This window comes from Chlamydotis macqueenii, chromosome 11, assembly GCF_036417535.1.
Source record: "Chlamydotis macqueenii isolate bChlMac1 chromosome 11, bChlMac1.mat, whole genome shotgun sequence".
NCBI classification, from domain to species: Eukaryota; Metazoa; Chordata; class Aves; order Otidiformes; family Otididae; genus Chlamydotis; species Chlamydotis macqueenii.
Window position 1 is genome coordinate 6,989,907 of NC_141566.1, and position 12,792 is coordinate 7,002,698.

Sequence of the window (12,792 nt, forward strand, 5' to 3'; positions counted from 1 at the left end):
CGGGGCTCCACCACTCCTAACGGTTACTTGGGGAGACAAACGCCATCACTCTGAACGTCCCCCCTTTCTTCTTCCCCCAGCTTTACACACCGAGCACGATGCCCTGCGGTCTGGAGTGCCCCTTTGGTCAGCTGGGGTCAGCTGTCCCGGCTGTGTCCCCTCCCAGCTCCTTGTGCACCCCCAGCCTCCTCGCTGGTGGGGTGGGGTGAGAGGCAGAAAAGGCCTGGACTCTGTGTAAGCACTGCCCAGCAGTAACTAAAACATCCCTGTGTTATCAACGCTGTTTCCAGCACACATCCAAACCACAGCCCCATACCAGCTACTGTGAGGAAAATAACTCCATCCCAGTCAAAACCAGTACAACTGCTGTGCTGCACTTACTGCTTCCATAAAGAGGTTTTTCCAAGGGAAAATAATCTTTTCTACTTTTTTTTTTTCATTGCCTATAGGTGTAAAGAATTTATCTCTGCTGTTTTTTCCAGTAGATAGGAAAACTCTCATTTTTCTGGCTTATCCTCACCCATAAATTCACGTGCTGTAGCTACGTGGGGAGGTGTCTTCAAAAAAAGACACGGGAGGAAGACCCACTGCCTTTCACAGAACCTGAAAGAAAATAACAACAACAACAACAAAAATTGATTTAATGAAAAAAAATTCTTCATTAAATTGCTTTTCACTGAAAATGTCCCGTTCCTGCCCTTACCCAGCCTACGTAGCAAGGAGCGGCCGAGCTCCCGGCGCGTGTCAGCGAGACGCCGCGACGGAGCCACGGGCAGAGCTGGACAGAGCTGCCAGAAGCTGCCCCCGAAGGGAACCGGCGTCGCCATCTCCCCACGGCCCGCAGCACCTCCGTGCCGCCTTCAGCCTGGCCTGTTTCTCACAAGAAATTACGTCAGGCCTCAATTTTGCCGTTGAAATTCGCATTTAAGGCGCTGCACCATACTTGGGCTGGGAAGCGGGGTGCCCGCAGCCCCTCTGGCGTGCACCCACGTCCCCTCCCAGGAGAAGGTACAAAGAAAAATCTCCGAGGAGGGCAGAAGCAGCCCTTCCTTCTCGAAAAGCCTCGCCGGGGCCCAGGCCCAGCGGGCGGAGCCGTGCCGGTGCGGGGGCCGGGCCTGCGGGGAGGCCGGGCCCCGTTCGCCGCCATGCCGAAGGTGGTGTCCCGCTCCGTGGTGTGCTCCGACACCCGCGACCGCGAGGAGTACGACGACGGGGAGAAGCCGCTCCATGTCTACTACTGCCTGTGCGGGCAGATGGTGCTGGTGCTGGGTGAGCCGCGGGCGGGAAGCGGCGGGGCGGGGGGGGTGCAGGCCGCGGGCCCGGCGGGGCCGCGGGCCCGGGGTGCGCAGGGAGCGGTTGCCCGTCCCGGCCCCGCCGCCAGCCCGCTCCCCGCCGCCTCCCCGCAGACTGCCAGCTGGAGAAGCTGCCGATGCGGCCGCGGGACCGGGCCCGGGTGATGGACGCCGCCAAGCACGCCCACAAGTTCTGCAACGCGGAGGAGGAGGAGTGCGTCTTCCTGCGCAGGTGGGCCCCGGCCTCTGCCCCCCGGCCCTCCGACAGCCCCTCCGCCGCCCGGGGCAGCGGCTGCCCGGCTCTGGCCTTGCCCCTCACCCGGCTGGGGCCCCTCAGCCGGGCACCAGTGCCCGCTGCCTGCGGACCCCGCTCAAGCTCTTCCTCTCTCCCCCAGACCAGAAGGCATAGAGCGGCAGTTCAGGAAGAAGTGTGGCAAGTGAGTGGCCGTGGTGGCTCTTCAGTGGCTTTTGGGATCTGTTTGTGAGGTAACTGCAGGAATTCAGTGTCTGGTTTTCCTCACAGCTCCCCGTGTTTCTCTTTCCAGGTGTGGGCTGTTGCTCTTTTATCAACACCAACAGAAAAACGCTCCCGTGACATTCATTGTGGACGGTGCTGTGGTCAAATTTGGCCAGGGTTTTGGGAAGACAAACATATATACTCAGAAACAAGAACCTCCCAAAAAGGTAATCAGCTTTAGAGATGTAAAAAGGCTATCTCTGCCTTTCAGAAAGGTGTGGGGAGTAAAACGGGTAATGGCAGGGGCAGAGGAGATAAAAAGAAAGAAAAGGACCTCTAAACAGTAAATCAGTTTGGTATCTTCTCCCTGTCTGCCTTAAGTTTTCCTTTACAGAGGTCACTGTAGCTTGGAGTCCTAGCACTACAGGAAAGCAAAATAAACTTGGAAATCTAGACTGTGCCTGATGTTTAGGCACAGTTACTAGAAAGTTTCCATCTGTAAGTGGGTGAGGGTGGTAGTCTGCACAGCGATTCTGAAAATCTGTCTCATCTATTATGTATCGGTGATTTTACTTCTGATAATGACAGCTCTAAGCCCAGAAATCACTGGGGAATAATTCTCCTTTGCCACACACAGAGTTCAGGTGATCTTAGTGACTTGCATGAGAAGCCTTAAAAGCTTTGGAGGGGGAAGCAATCCCCAGTGGCATAGCTGTTGCCAAGGTTTAACAAAATGCTCTGTTTTTCACCCAGGTGATGATGACCAAACGGACCAAAGACATGGGCAAGTTCAGTTCTGTCACAGTCTCCACGATTGATGAAGAGGAGGAGGAGATAGAAGCGGTGAGTTCTGTCTGCCCTTAGCAACAGTCATGTCTGAACTGGGCAGCTGTCTCAGACACTGGCCAGGGCCAGTGATCATCTCACCGCTCAGATGAGGTGTTTTTACTTTGGAGTTTGCTGTTGCAAAGTGACATTGTATGTGTTTCAGAGGGAGATTGCAGACTCCTATGCACAGAATGCAAAAGTGATTGAGAAACAGCTGGAACGCAAAGGCATGAGCAAAAGAAGGCTACAGGAGTTGGTGAGTGTTTTCTTTGGTGTTGAACACGAATCCTTGAGATCTATTGGCTTTGTGCACAAAAACTATCTTGCAGATCGGACTGTGAGTATGGAGAGGTCTCAGTACAGTCCTAGGTGACTTGTAGCTTTGTGAGGATGACTTTTCCTTCACAGGTTTTACAGAGAGGTTCTTCTAGTCTGCCCGAACTTAAAATTGTATGAAATTACCCGTAGAGCTAACTGAAGAGCAGCCAGTAGAGCTTTTCCATGACCTGTTGGACAAGGAACAAGGGAAGGTGAAACCAGGCCATGGCTTTGTCAACCAGAGCACCCCTAATGCTGTGCTCTCAAGCCTGGTTAGCAGAGCAGGTCTTTGTCATGAGGCGTTGGGGCAAACTAAGACCCCTGTGGAGGATTTGCCAGCTCAGCTGCTACTGGAAGGGTCACTTGAAGAATTATTGGCAAGAACATCACAGCTGATCTTACCTGCTGTGACAGAAGGGTAGTAGATGGGGGCGAGGGGGGAGGGGGGATGCACAGCTTCCACCTGAGAAGGAAAGTATGAAATTGTCTCCTGTGCAGTTAGTTTTTGGGCTTTTTATGATTTTAAAGGTGATCCTTGTTTTGTACCTCGGAGGAGGAGGGAGTCAGCAAAGAACTTGAGAAAAGCTTGCAGTGGTCAGACAAGAGGATCAACCCTCATTGGAGCACTGAAGGGAAATGTATCCAGACATTATTTAATTCTGTCTTAATTTTCTCAATCAGGCTGAGTTGGAAGCCAAGAAAGCCAAGATGAAAGGAACGCTGATTGATAACCAGTTCAAATGAAACACCACACATCTGTTGGGTATTCAGAGAAAGCTACCAGGAGCTGTCGCAGATCTGGCCACAAAGCAGAAGTAACAGACAACATTCAAGGGCAACGCTGCAACCAGCTTGGAGGATGAGTACCTCTCTGTCATGAGTGGTACGCTGGTGCCAGTTTTAATAACTCTGACAGCACTGGAGCCTGCTGAAACGGCCGTTCTCTACAGACTCAGCTGTTCCAGCTAGAATATTTACTTCTGAGAAAATCTTTTCTGGGTGCCTTCCTGAGTTCAGTGCACCTTTAGATACCTGTCTTTTTATTTTTATTTTCAAATGTGTAAGATTTCCCTAAATGTAGTAGAACAGTAGGTCGACTGTCAACAAAGAAATCGTTACAAAAGCTCTGTGCCTGTTGTTCATTTTGTTAATTTAAATGTGTCCAAAACGTGCAGCAGCCCGAGAGGCATGCCACTCCAGCAGAGTCTGGAACAACTCGGATGCAAGCCTTGGGGATCACACTGCTGCTCACTCCGACCAGCAGACGGCCTGTCAAAGGCAGCCAGCACAGGCTTGGCTGCAGCTCTAAGTCTCGGCTCCTGTTGAACATCGGAAAGCCGCAGTTGTACAGAGTTACACTGTCCCAACAGATGCTGCCCGAGACAAGAATGTGAAGTCCAACCCTCTTTTAAACTACTGAAAACAAAAACTGCCTGTGTATTATCCCACTGATGAGTACAAATACAGAGTTGGAAGCTACTGACACGATTGGTGACCGTTCAAAGTAGAACACAACTGCAAGTCTGAACTAACCCGTTCTGCAAAACAGTATCGGAGTTGTAAAATTGGAGTTGTAAAAGGTGAAGGAGAAGGAAAAAATGTTTTGAATGCACTGACCACTTAGGACTTGGAGAAAGACAACATTACACACCACTTTGTAAAGTACCGTGTTTGAGAAATAATGTTTTGTGTCTCTTGCGTGCTGCAATAACAGTGCTCTATAGCCTGTGTCTGGGTTGCTGTGCTTGGGATGAAATACCATGTTAAGGATGTGAACTAAAATGCTTTTCCTAGGGTCTTCTTATTCTACCAAGTATCATAAAATAACGTGAGCAATGCACAAGGTGCTGCATCTCCCGCAATTATTATGGAAGACTTCCAATAATCAATAAAGATTTTGCATCTGGCTTTATAACCCTGACTGGGAAAACTCAGGTCTGTGTATCTGAAGGATGTATCTTTCCTTTCTTTGGGACAATAAGGTGTAAGGGAAGGAGTGAACTCTGCCCCAGAGCTGGCAGGCCGGGTTGTGTATCAGTTTAAGGCCAGGCTGGGTAAGTGTGTTCAGGTTAACTCAAGCAGCGCTGATCTTGTTCACTGCTGATCGTCTACTAATCTGAAGCCTCTTCCCAGAAGCCTATGTCCAGAGGCTCATTAATTAAGCAATTATAAGGTGCTGTGTAATACTTGGGAAGGGCAGGAGGAACGAGTGGGTACAACTCTGTTACACAAACCCCTTTTCCAAGTGTGGTGGCAGAGTCCGGCGAGGCGAGGGCCCCAGGGTTTCCCTGGGAGTGACCCAAGTCCCCAACAACCACAGGCTAATCTCTGTTAAAATTAGGAAGTTTCTTCAAAGCAGCAGTCGAAGACTGAAATTTAGAGATAGGTTTTGAACCATGTGAGGTCTGCTAGGATGCAAATTTCTTAGTCTCCAGTTGTCATAAAGGATGAAGTACGGTCCAGCTTCAGGTGACACCCAGAACAAAAGCTACTCAGGGACAGTGTGATTCACAGCTAGGGTTAAGGTTGGGAGTGACAAAACGCAGGGCTGCAGCTGGCGTGGGGCTGTGAAGGGGCTGCTAGGCAGGGCTAGGCCCACCTTTGCAGTCTGGTGAGTGACAAAGAAAATTTGGTGAGTGCACAGCTCAGCACAAGTCCAAAGTAGCAGTTACTAACTGCCATCACCTTCTTCGGCTGCGCAGCTCGAGGAACCTGTGACCACCGAGGCAGCGTTCACAGCACGGCACAGGCACTCCTCCTTTCTGGCTTTAGAGGACCAGCTCCTGTTTAGTCAATGTTTTTCATTCTTGTCGTTAGAGATCGGCTCAGGACTTGCTCATGGGCCCAGTCAGAAAGGGGACTATGCAGTTTGTCACGCTAGCTGTCCTGAGATACTTTTAATACACCCTAGTTACGCAGTCAGTGACTGAAACGACTCCAACGCAGAGAATCTGATGCAGTATGTGATTAAGTATGTATTTCTTACTCTAACTGGATCTAGTTCACAACAATTTAAATCAAGTTGGGTTTTTCATTTCTAGATCTAAATGAACTAAAGGATGTTAGCTGACTGTAGCAACAGGAAGCAAGGGCACCTAGTTAAAATGTTTACTTAAATGTCCTACTATAACGGACAAAACTAGCCCTTCTGCAGTTTCCCACACCCTGGCAGCAACTGGGTAATCTGCAGCAGTGTTCAGAACAAAGAAAAGCCAAATTTTGTGTCGGCTTTGTGTGAAAGCCAACATTAGTTTTTGTAAATCTGTAAATATAGGTAGGTAACAGATTTGTTTGTTTGAGCACTGTATTGTGCCTGAAGGCAAATATTTTTGGTCAGCTATTACAGCTCTCCTTGGGCCGTGCTCTGTGTTTCTGCTATTTCACCTGCTAGACTGGTATACAGACGGCTCGCTCGGACTCCCTAGGCTGTTGCAAGGAATACTAACAAATGCACACTAACTTTTTTTTTTTTAGTGTATGACAATGTGAGCAGCTTGGGAAGAGCACTGACTGATCAACCTAAATCAAACTAGACTCAGCTTTTGCTGGTGTTATCATAAAGAGCCCCACAGGCCCATGGGGCACTGCCACGTCCAGGCATTTAAAATTATAAAATAAAAATTATGGGCTTGTTTAAAAGGCTGCAGGGCTGGGCTCCAAGGGACGGAGGAGGAAGCCTTGTAGCTCTCTGCTGGGGAGATGTTATGAACCCAGCTGGCCACAGCATGCTGGTTTTTTGGGTGGATTTCAAGGCACAAGTGCCCAATTTCTCCTTGCTTGTCAGCCAGAAAACCACTGTCTCACCCCTGCAGCCAGGGCTGCGACTCCTGTGCACCCCAGCCAGCAAAGCCATGGACGCTGCAGGTCTGGCAGCTCCTGAGGGCTCAGTGTGCCCAAAATCACTCCCCACAGCAGCTCGGTATGGTGCCAGGGTGTGCAGAAACGGGGCTGCATCCCCGCAGGCACCCCAGCTTTAGCTCCTGCCCTGCAGCCTGACCCATCCGCTTTGGGCAGCCTGCGTGGCTGGGCAGTGGCAGGATCAGTCCCGCGGGCACTTTCCACACACCCAGCACGAGGGGAACAACCAATTTTACCCTGCGCAACCCAAAGCATCGCATCTTCCCCTGCCCCTCTGTGCCAGCCGCTGCCAGAACCGTGCAGGCAGCACATGGAGGACGCTGAGGCCACACTTGGCCCATGGTGACAAGGACAGTGGGGCAAGGGGACTCCTGGCTCCATTCAGAGCCGAGACACAGCCCAAGGTGGCCTAACGGCTGCTGGGGCTGGGGGACACTGTTGTCCTCCCCGGTCACTGCCTGGCCCTGGCCCTGCACCCATCTCCAGTGGAGGAAAGAGCAGGTCAGCCATCACACCTCCCTCCTGCTGCCCGGGGTGAGCCCCAGAGCCCTGCTCCCACCTCTGCTGCCATCAGCGCCTCACAAATCCCCCTCCAAAGAGGGCAGCTGCCCCTGCCTCGCCTTGCCCGGCACCCAAACCTGCAGGCAAAGGGTGGTCCCTGTGACCTCCAGCCCAGCCGGTGAGGTTCCAGCCCCACAGAGCTGGCAGGGGCCAAGGGCAGCCCCATCCTGCAGCCCCCCGGCACCGCGGCCAGCCCAGCCTGGGGTTGACTGGAGCACATCGAGCCACGCCAGACACCCAGCGCCGCTCACCACCTGCCCCAGCCACTGACAAGCGGTTCATACGATCCCGCGCGCAGCCGTGCTGCGTCAACAGCTCCTAAGCCTGGGATTTACAGCCGCTGGGCGAGGGGCCGAGGTGAAAGCAGCGTTACAGGTGCTCACCAACCCCTCCCTGCCATCAACGGGGCCAATACACCAGGCCGGGCAGGGTTCCTGCGGAGGAAATAATGACATACAAGATGTTTGGTGCTCCCCTCAAGAGAATGGTGTTTAAAAGGAAAATCCAGCCCTGCCGTCCTTGGGGCAGCACAGCCTGGGGGAAAAAAACGCTTGTATCAGAGGGACAGCATTCAGCTCACTGCCTTGCCGCTGGCTGGCCCCAGTCCCTTTCCTGTGCCTCAGTTTCCCCACAAGAACAGAGCCCTTAATCCCTCTGTAACGTGCTCCTGTGGCGGGCAAAAGCAGCAGCCGAACCCCCCCAGCCCGCTTCCCCAGAGAAAGCTGCTCCCCGGGGAGGTTACATCCCCAGAGCCCCAGGCTGGAGCGGGCTGCTGGGATCCCCAGCAGCAGAGCGCAGAGAAAACCCACTGTGGGCTCTGCCCCGCGTCTGCCCAGGAGCTGTGAAATACGTGCTTGTTTCCCGAGTCCCAAAGGCAGGACTCACGGGACCCACAGCTCGGCTCAGCACCTCGGTCACCCACCACCCCGCAGAGGAAGAAACGATGCACTTACCTCCCTGTGCTAGCGAGCTGGCCACGCATCCCCTGCCGAGAAAAGAAGAGGAAAGGATGCCCAGCATCCAGCGGCATTTCAGAACAGCCCTCAAAATCCAGGAGAGCTTAGCAGCAGGAGGCAATAAGAGCCAAGAGCCTTTAATTAATTACTTGCATTTGTGCAGCTGGAGAGGGCTCCCTGTAAGGCTGCCCCGTGGCACAGCCCCCTGCCAGGCGGCTCCCCCAGCACGTTGCTCACCGCTCGTGGCGTTGCTCTGCGTCTCACGGGGGAACTTTCAGCCCGTTTTGTTTTCACGGCAGGCACTGCAGGGATCTCGCGCTGCAGGAGCCCAGGGGCAGATGAAAAGCACCAGCCAAGGCTCTTGGCTCAACGGCGTGGCCTGAGACCACCTCCCATCAGAAATGCACACACCCGCTCGCAGGGAGCCAAGCGTACTGATGCCGGCTGCAGCAGGACACTGCTGCGCTCTCGTGCCCAGATGACCTGCTTAGATTTCAGCAATAAAACCAGCTAGCGCCCTTTGCCACACAAGGGCTTATTTAGCTGCTTTGGTGGTTGAGATTGGTTTCAGTGATTGAGAAAAACCACTTTGAGCAGGTCCAGACAGCTAGAAAGGACCAAAGGCATGGGGGCAGCAAGGAAAGACTGATCTGAAGGGCTCACTGGGAGAGGACTGGGAGAGCATCTACACACCACCACAGAAACCAGACAGCTTCACTGGGGCGGCTCACAGATCCACGGAGATGTCTGGGTAAAGGCCAGGCCACACACATTACCCAGTCTTGCAGTGTTTTCCCCAAATTGCGCCAGCAGCAGGAAGGAATTTCCCCTTTCCCCTAGAATTTGGGGCTGGGACAAGCTCAACTTCCAAGGGCCAGGGATGTGCCTGGGAATGTGGCTCCCAAGCCCAGCCCTGGCTCAGGAGCTGTCTGTCTCTGCTCAGCTACCCCATCCCCACAGCGTAACTCCTCATGGGAGGGCAAGGGCAGCCTGGGGCTCTACAGAAGAGCAGCAATTACCTGCGCTCACTTTCTCTGGCTGGGTTTCAGCATGCCCGAGTAGGCAGCTCAGTTTCTAAGCCAGAGGATGTGATGCCAGCTCTGCTCCTCTGGACAGCAGCAAACCCCCCTTAGACATTTCTCCAGCCTCCCAGGCATTCACCACCATGGGGAGGGCTGTGCTTTGCAGGTTTAGGCACTTGGCACTTTCAAAAGAAGGCTTCATCAGCTTCCGGGAGCAGAGAGGCCAGAGGGAGGACAGGAGGCACGCAGTCAGTGCATCATTTCTGGTTACCAGGGTCTCGGGGGACATCATCCAGGTGAGTCCTTCAGAGCTGCCAGTCCCTGTACCAGCCCACACTGCTGGCCTCCACGGCAGAGGAAACACTACACAGCTTCCTCAGCAGCCTGCACTGTGTTTAACCTACCAGAGAGCACAGGTAGTTAGCAGGTAACGAGGCATGCAGGGTGATGGGGGTGGGTCATCTTTCTCCTTCCCTACAACCACTGCGTAGAGACCTCCTCACCCCCTTCACACTGCAGTGTGAACAAACATGAGACGAGGAAAGTTGGTTTCAGATTTTTATTTCTTCGTACTCTTTAAGCAGGAGTGACTGAAATAGAAACCATGTTTGAGTCCCATCATGGGGAATGATTTGGTAAAGACAGGGCAGGCAGCTGCCCCTGCCCCACACCAACCTGTATAAATATCAGCCGTCACCCTTCAGTAACGAGACGGTTTTCATACAAGTCCATGATTACACATTACAACATGCCTCTTCACAACAGGAAGTAACTTATGTGTATTTTTTTATTTCATCATACAGGACTAAGACAAAAGCACCTCCCATTCCTCGGAGTACGTTCGACCATGCACCTTTGAAAAATGCCTTGGAGCCCTCGTCCCGGGCAATCTTCCGCCAGCAGTCAATGGTGCCGGTGTACATTATGTCAGCTGTGGGAGACAGACAGTGTTAGGAATCAGATGCCCATGAGCCCCAAGATCCAGGTTGGAAATGGCCTAACGTATCTCATAACCTCAAGTACATCCCGTTTCTTGACTTTCTCCAGTATTAGCGTGTCAGAGAACAAGATTGCCCAGGAGACGGGCTAGGAGACACTGGAAAGACCGGTTCGTGCAGAAGGCAGCTACTGTTTGCTTTGACACCAACACTTCCAGACCCAAGAGCTATTGCACAGTCAGCCAGGTTGTGCCTTCCACCAGGGATGTGTCTTCTTGGCCCAGACACCAGTTTGCAACATCCGTGGGCAAGCTCTGCCGTTCCTACCTACCGGCAGACACCCATCTTGTGCACCACCTTACAGGGGTGCTGCAGAGACTGACCGTGCCCCCCACCTCACGTCTGCTTCTGCAGCCCCTCTCACACCCCGCTGTTTGCAACAGCTGAGGATACCTACACGGCTTAGGGAAAGCCAAGCCATCCTGCCTTCACCTCAATTCCACTACCAACTGTTGATTCAGGGATGCCTGACGCTTCCTACACAAGGAGGTAGAAACTTACTTCCTTTACGGCCAGACTGCATCATCATGCGACGACGAACAGTATCAAAAGGGTAGGAGGCCAAACCGGCGACAGCAGTGACGGTCTGAGCGATCATCCAGCTGACAACAATGTGGGTGTTCTTTGGGTCTGGAAGCATTCCTGCGGGAGAGAGGTTTTGATGAGAATGGCAGGCGAGCCACCAGCATCTGCTGAAACGGGTCTGCCGCAGCCCGGCAGCACCCTTTTAGTGCCGTTTTGGTCAGCCTACCCTTCGCAGTGTCGTAGATGCCGAAGTAGGCGGCTCTGTAGATGATGATGCCCTGGACAGAGACGTTGAAGCCCTGGTACAGGCCCCGGAGGCCATCCGACCGGAAGATTTTGACTAGGCAGTCACCGAGCCCACTGAACTCTCGGTCGGACCCAGCTTTACCCACATCCGCTGCCAGGCGGGTTCGGGCAAAGTCAAGGGGGTAGACGAAGCAGAGGGAGGTAGCGCCGGCCGCACCCCCGGAGGCCAAGTTGCCGGCGAAGTACCGCCAGAACTGGGTTCGCTTGTCCACGCCGCCCAGGAAAATCTGCTTGTACTTATCCTTGAAGGCGAAATTGAGGGCCTGGGTGGGGAAGTACCGGATGACGTTGGCCAGGTTGCCGCGCCAGAAGGAGAGGACGCCTTGCTCCCGTGGGATGCGCACCACGCAGTCGATGATGCCCTTGTACTGCTTGTCAGCGGCGATCTGCTTGCTGGCGTGCTGCACCTGCGGGGGGGCCCGGACACCGCCGTCAGCGCCGCTCCCCGCCGCCGCCACCCCCCGGCTCCCCTCTCCCGGAGGCGACCTTGGGGCGGCCCCCGGCCCTCACCTGCAGCAGCAGCTTCACCCTCTCGATGGGGGCGACGGCGGTTTTGGAGATGGCGGCCGCCACCCCGCCGGCGAGGAAATCCTTGGCGAAGGACACGGCCGCATCGGTCATGGCGGGCGGAGCAGGCGGCGGGTTAGGAGACGCGAGGCGATGCCGGGCGCGGCGAAGCGGGAGGTGAAATGGCCGCCTTATGTAGCGGCGGGGGGGCGGAGCTTCGCCGCGTCCCGCTCGCCCATTGGCTGCGAGCGGGGCGCGGCCGCCGCAGGGCGATGGGGGGGCCGCCGTGGTATCCCGGGGCTACCGGTATCCCGGGGCGGCGGGGGTTCCGGGGATGCCCCGCGCGGAGCCGCTCAGACGGACCGACCCCCCCGCCGCGTCCCAGCGCCCCTGCAGTCACAGCTCACCCACCCGTGGGCTGTCCCCGCCGGTAACCGGTTCTGCACGACCCTGCACCGTATCAGCGGGCCGCCGCTGCGGCACTCGGTTTCGGTCCCGAATGAATTAAATAATTCATTATTAGTTAATATTTCAGTGTTACCTTTGGGGGGGGGGATGTCTCACGCACAGATGTGATTACGCAAAGCAGAAGCTCGGTTGATAAAAGGTTACTGAGTGATTTATAGGTCGTGGGAGTACGTCACAATAGGAAGGGGCTATTAGCACATCAGAAACCACAGGGGTAACCTTCTGACTCACTCGCCTCTCACCAGGCTCGAGGAGCTGATCAGACCCTCATATGCACCCACCACTCAATCTTTAAAATCTACTGGCGAACACAACATCAGTAAAAAGCATACAGGTGTGCTGGGACAGGGCAAGGGCACTCTTCAGAAATCCGTTTCCCCCCAACGCGCTCCCGAGTCACATCTCCTTATCCACACGTCTCAAGTAAGTCTCAGTATTGTTACCTGCACTGCACAGATGGGGAAACTGAGGCACGGAGAGACTCTGTCACTGGGCAGGTTGATCAGAGAGCCAAAAGCCCTTGCAGCCTCAGTGCGACGCACGAGCCCCCAGGTCTGCCCTCTGCCATCTTAATTTGTGCAATCACTGCTCGCATTTCTTCTCCGAGAAGAAAACCAGTCTGAAGCACCACTGCAGCAGAACTGCACAAGCCCATGAAGAGAGAGACTGCAAGACCTCAGCTGCAGGGTACACCAA

General features: G+C 54.2%; 2 protein-coding genes across 2 annotated transcripts; one reads left to right on the forward strand and one right to left on the reverse strand.

Annotated features, from left to right (window-relative positions):
- Positions 1-918: 918 nt before the first annotated feature.
- On the forward strand, positions 919-4,810 carry STEEP1 (STING1 ER exit protein 1). Its single transcript, XM_086756631.1, has 7 exons — positions 919-1,269; positions 1,407-1,524; positions 1,688-1,729; positions 1,838-1,976; positions 2,503-2,592; positions 2,741-2,833; positions 3,577-4,810. Exons 1-7 carry the CDS (start codon positions 1,146-1,148, stop codon positions 3,637-3,639), a joined length of 669 nt encoding a protein of 222 aa, XP_086612757.1. The 5' UTR covers positions 919-1,145; the 3' UTR covers positions 3,640-4,810.
- A 5,027-nt stretch (positions 4,811-9,837) lies between these two features.
- Positions 9,838-12,448, reverse strand: SLC25A5 (solute carrier family 25 member 5). The gene is made up of 4 exons (XM_086756586.1): positions 11,632-12,448; positions 11,042-11,528; positions 10,792-10,932; positions 9,838-10,223 (listed from the first exon to the last, which is right to left on the reverse strand). Exons 1-4 carry the CDS (start codon positions 11,740-11,742, stop codon positions 10,066-10,068), a joined length of 897 nt encoding a protein of 298 aa, XP_086612712.1. The 5' UTR covers positions 11,743-12,448; the 3' UTR covers positions 9,838-10,065.
- Positions 12,449-12,792: the final 344 nt, after the last annotated feature.

Excerpts from the sequence above, each read along its gene's own strand:
- STEEP1 (XM_086756631.1), top strand. The coding sequence starts at position 1,146 with ATGCCGAAGGTGGTGTCCCGCTCCGTGGTGTGCTCCGACACCCGCGAC. Across the intron at positions 1,270-1,406 it reads GCAGATGGTGCTGGTGCTGG|ACTGCCAGCTGGAGAAGCTG; the intron begins GTGAGCCGCGGG and ends GCCTCCCCGCAG. Across the intron at positions 1,730-1,837 it reads TTCAGGAAGAAGTGTGGCAA|GTGTGGGCTGTTGCTCTTTT; the intron begins GTGAGTGGCCGT and ends TTCTCTTTCCAG.
- SLC25A5 (XM_086756586.1), bottom strand. The coding sequence starts at position 11,742 with ATGACCGATGCGGCCGTGTCCTTCGCCAAGGATTTCCTCGCCGGCGGG. Across the intron at positions 11,529-11,631 it reads GGGTGAAGCTGCTGCTGCAG|GTGCAGCACGCCAGCAAGCA; the intron begins GTGAGGGCCGGG and ends GCCCCCCCGCAG. Across the intron at positions 10,933-11,041 it reads CATCTACGACACTGCGAAGG|GAATGCTTCCAGACCCAAAG; the intron begins GTAGGCTGACCA and ends TCTCTCCCGCAG.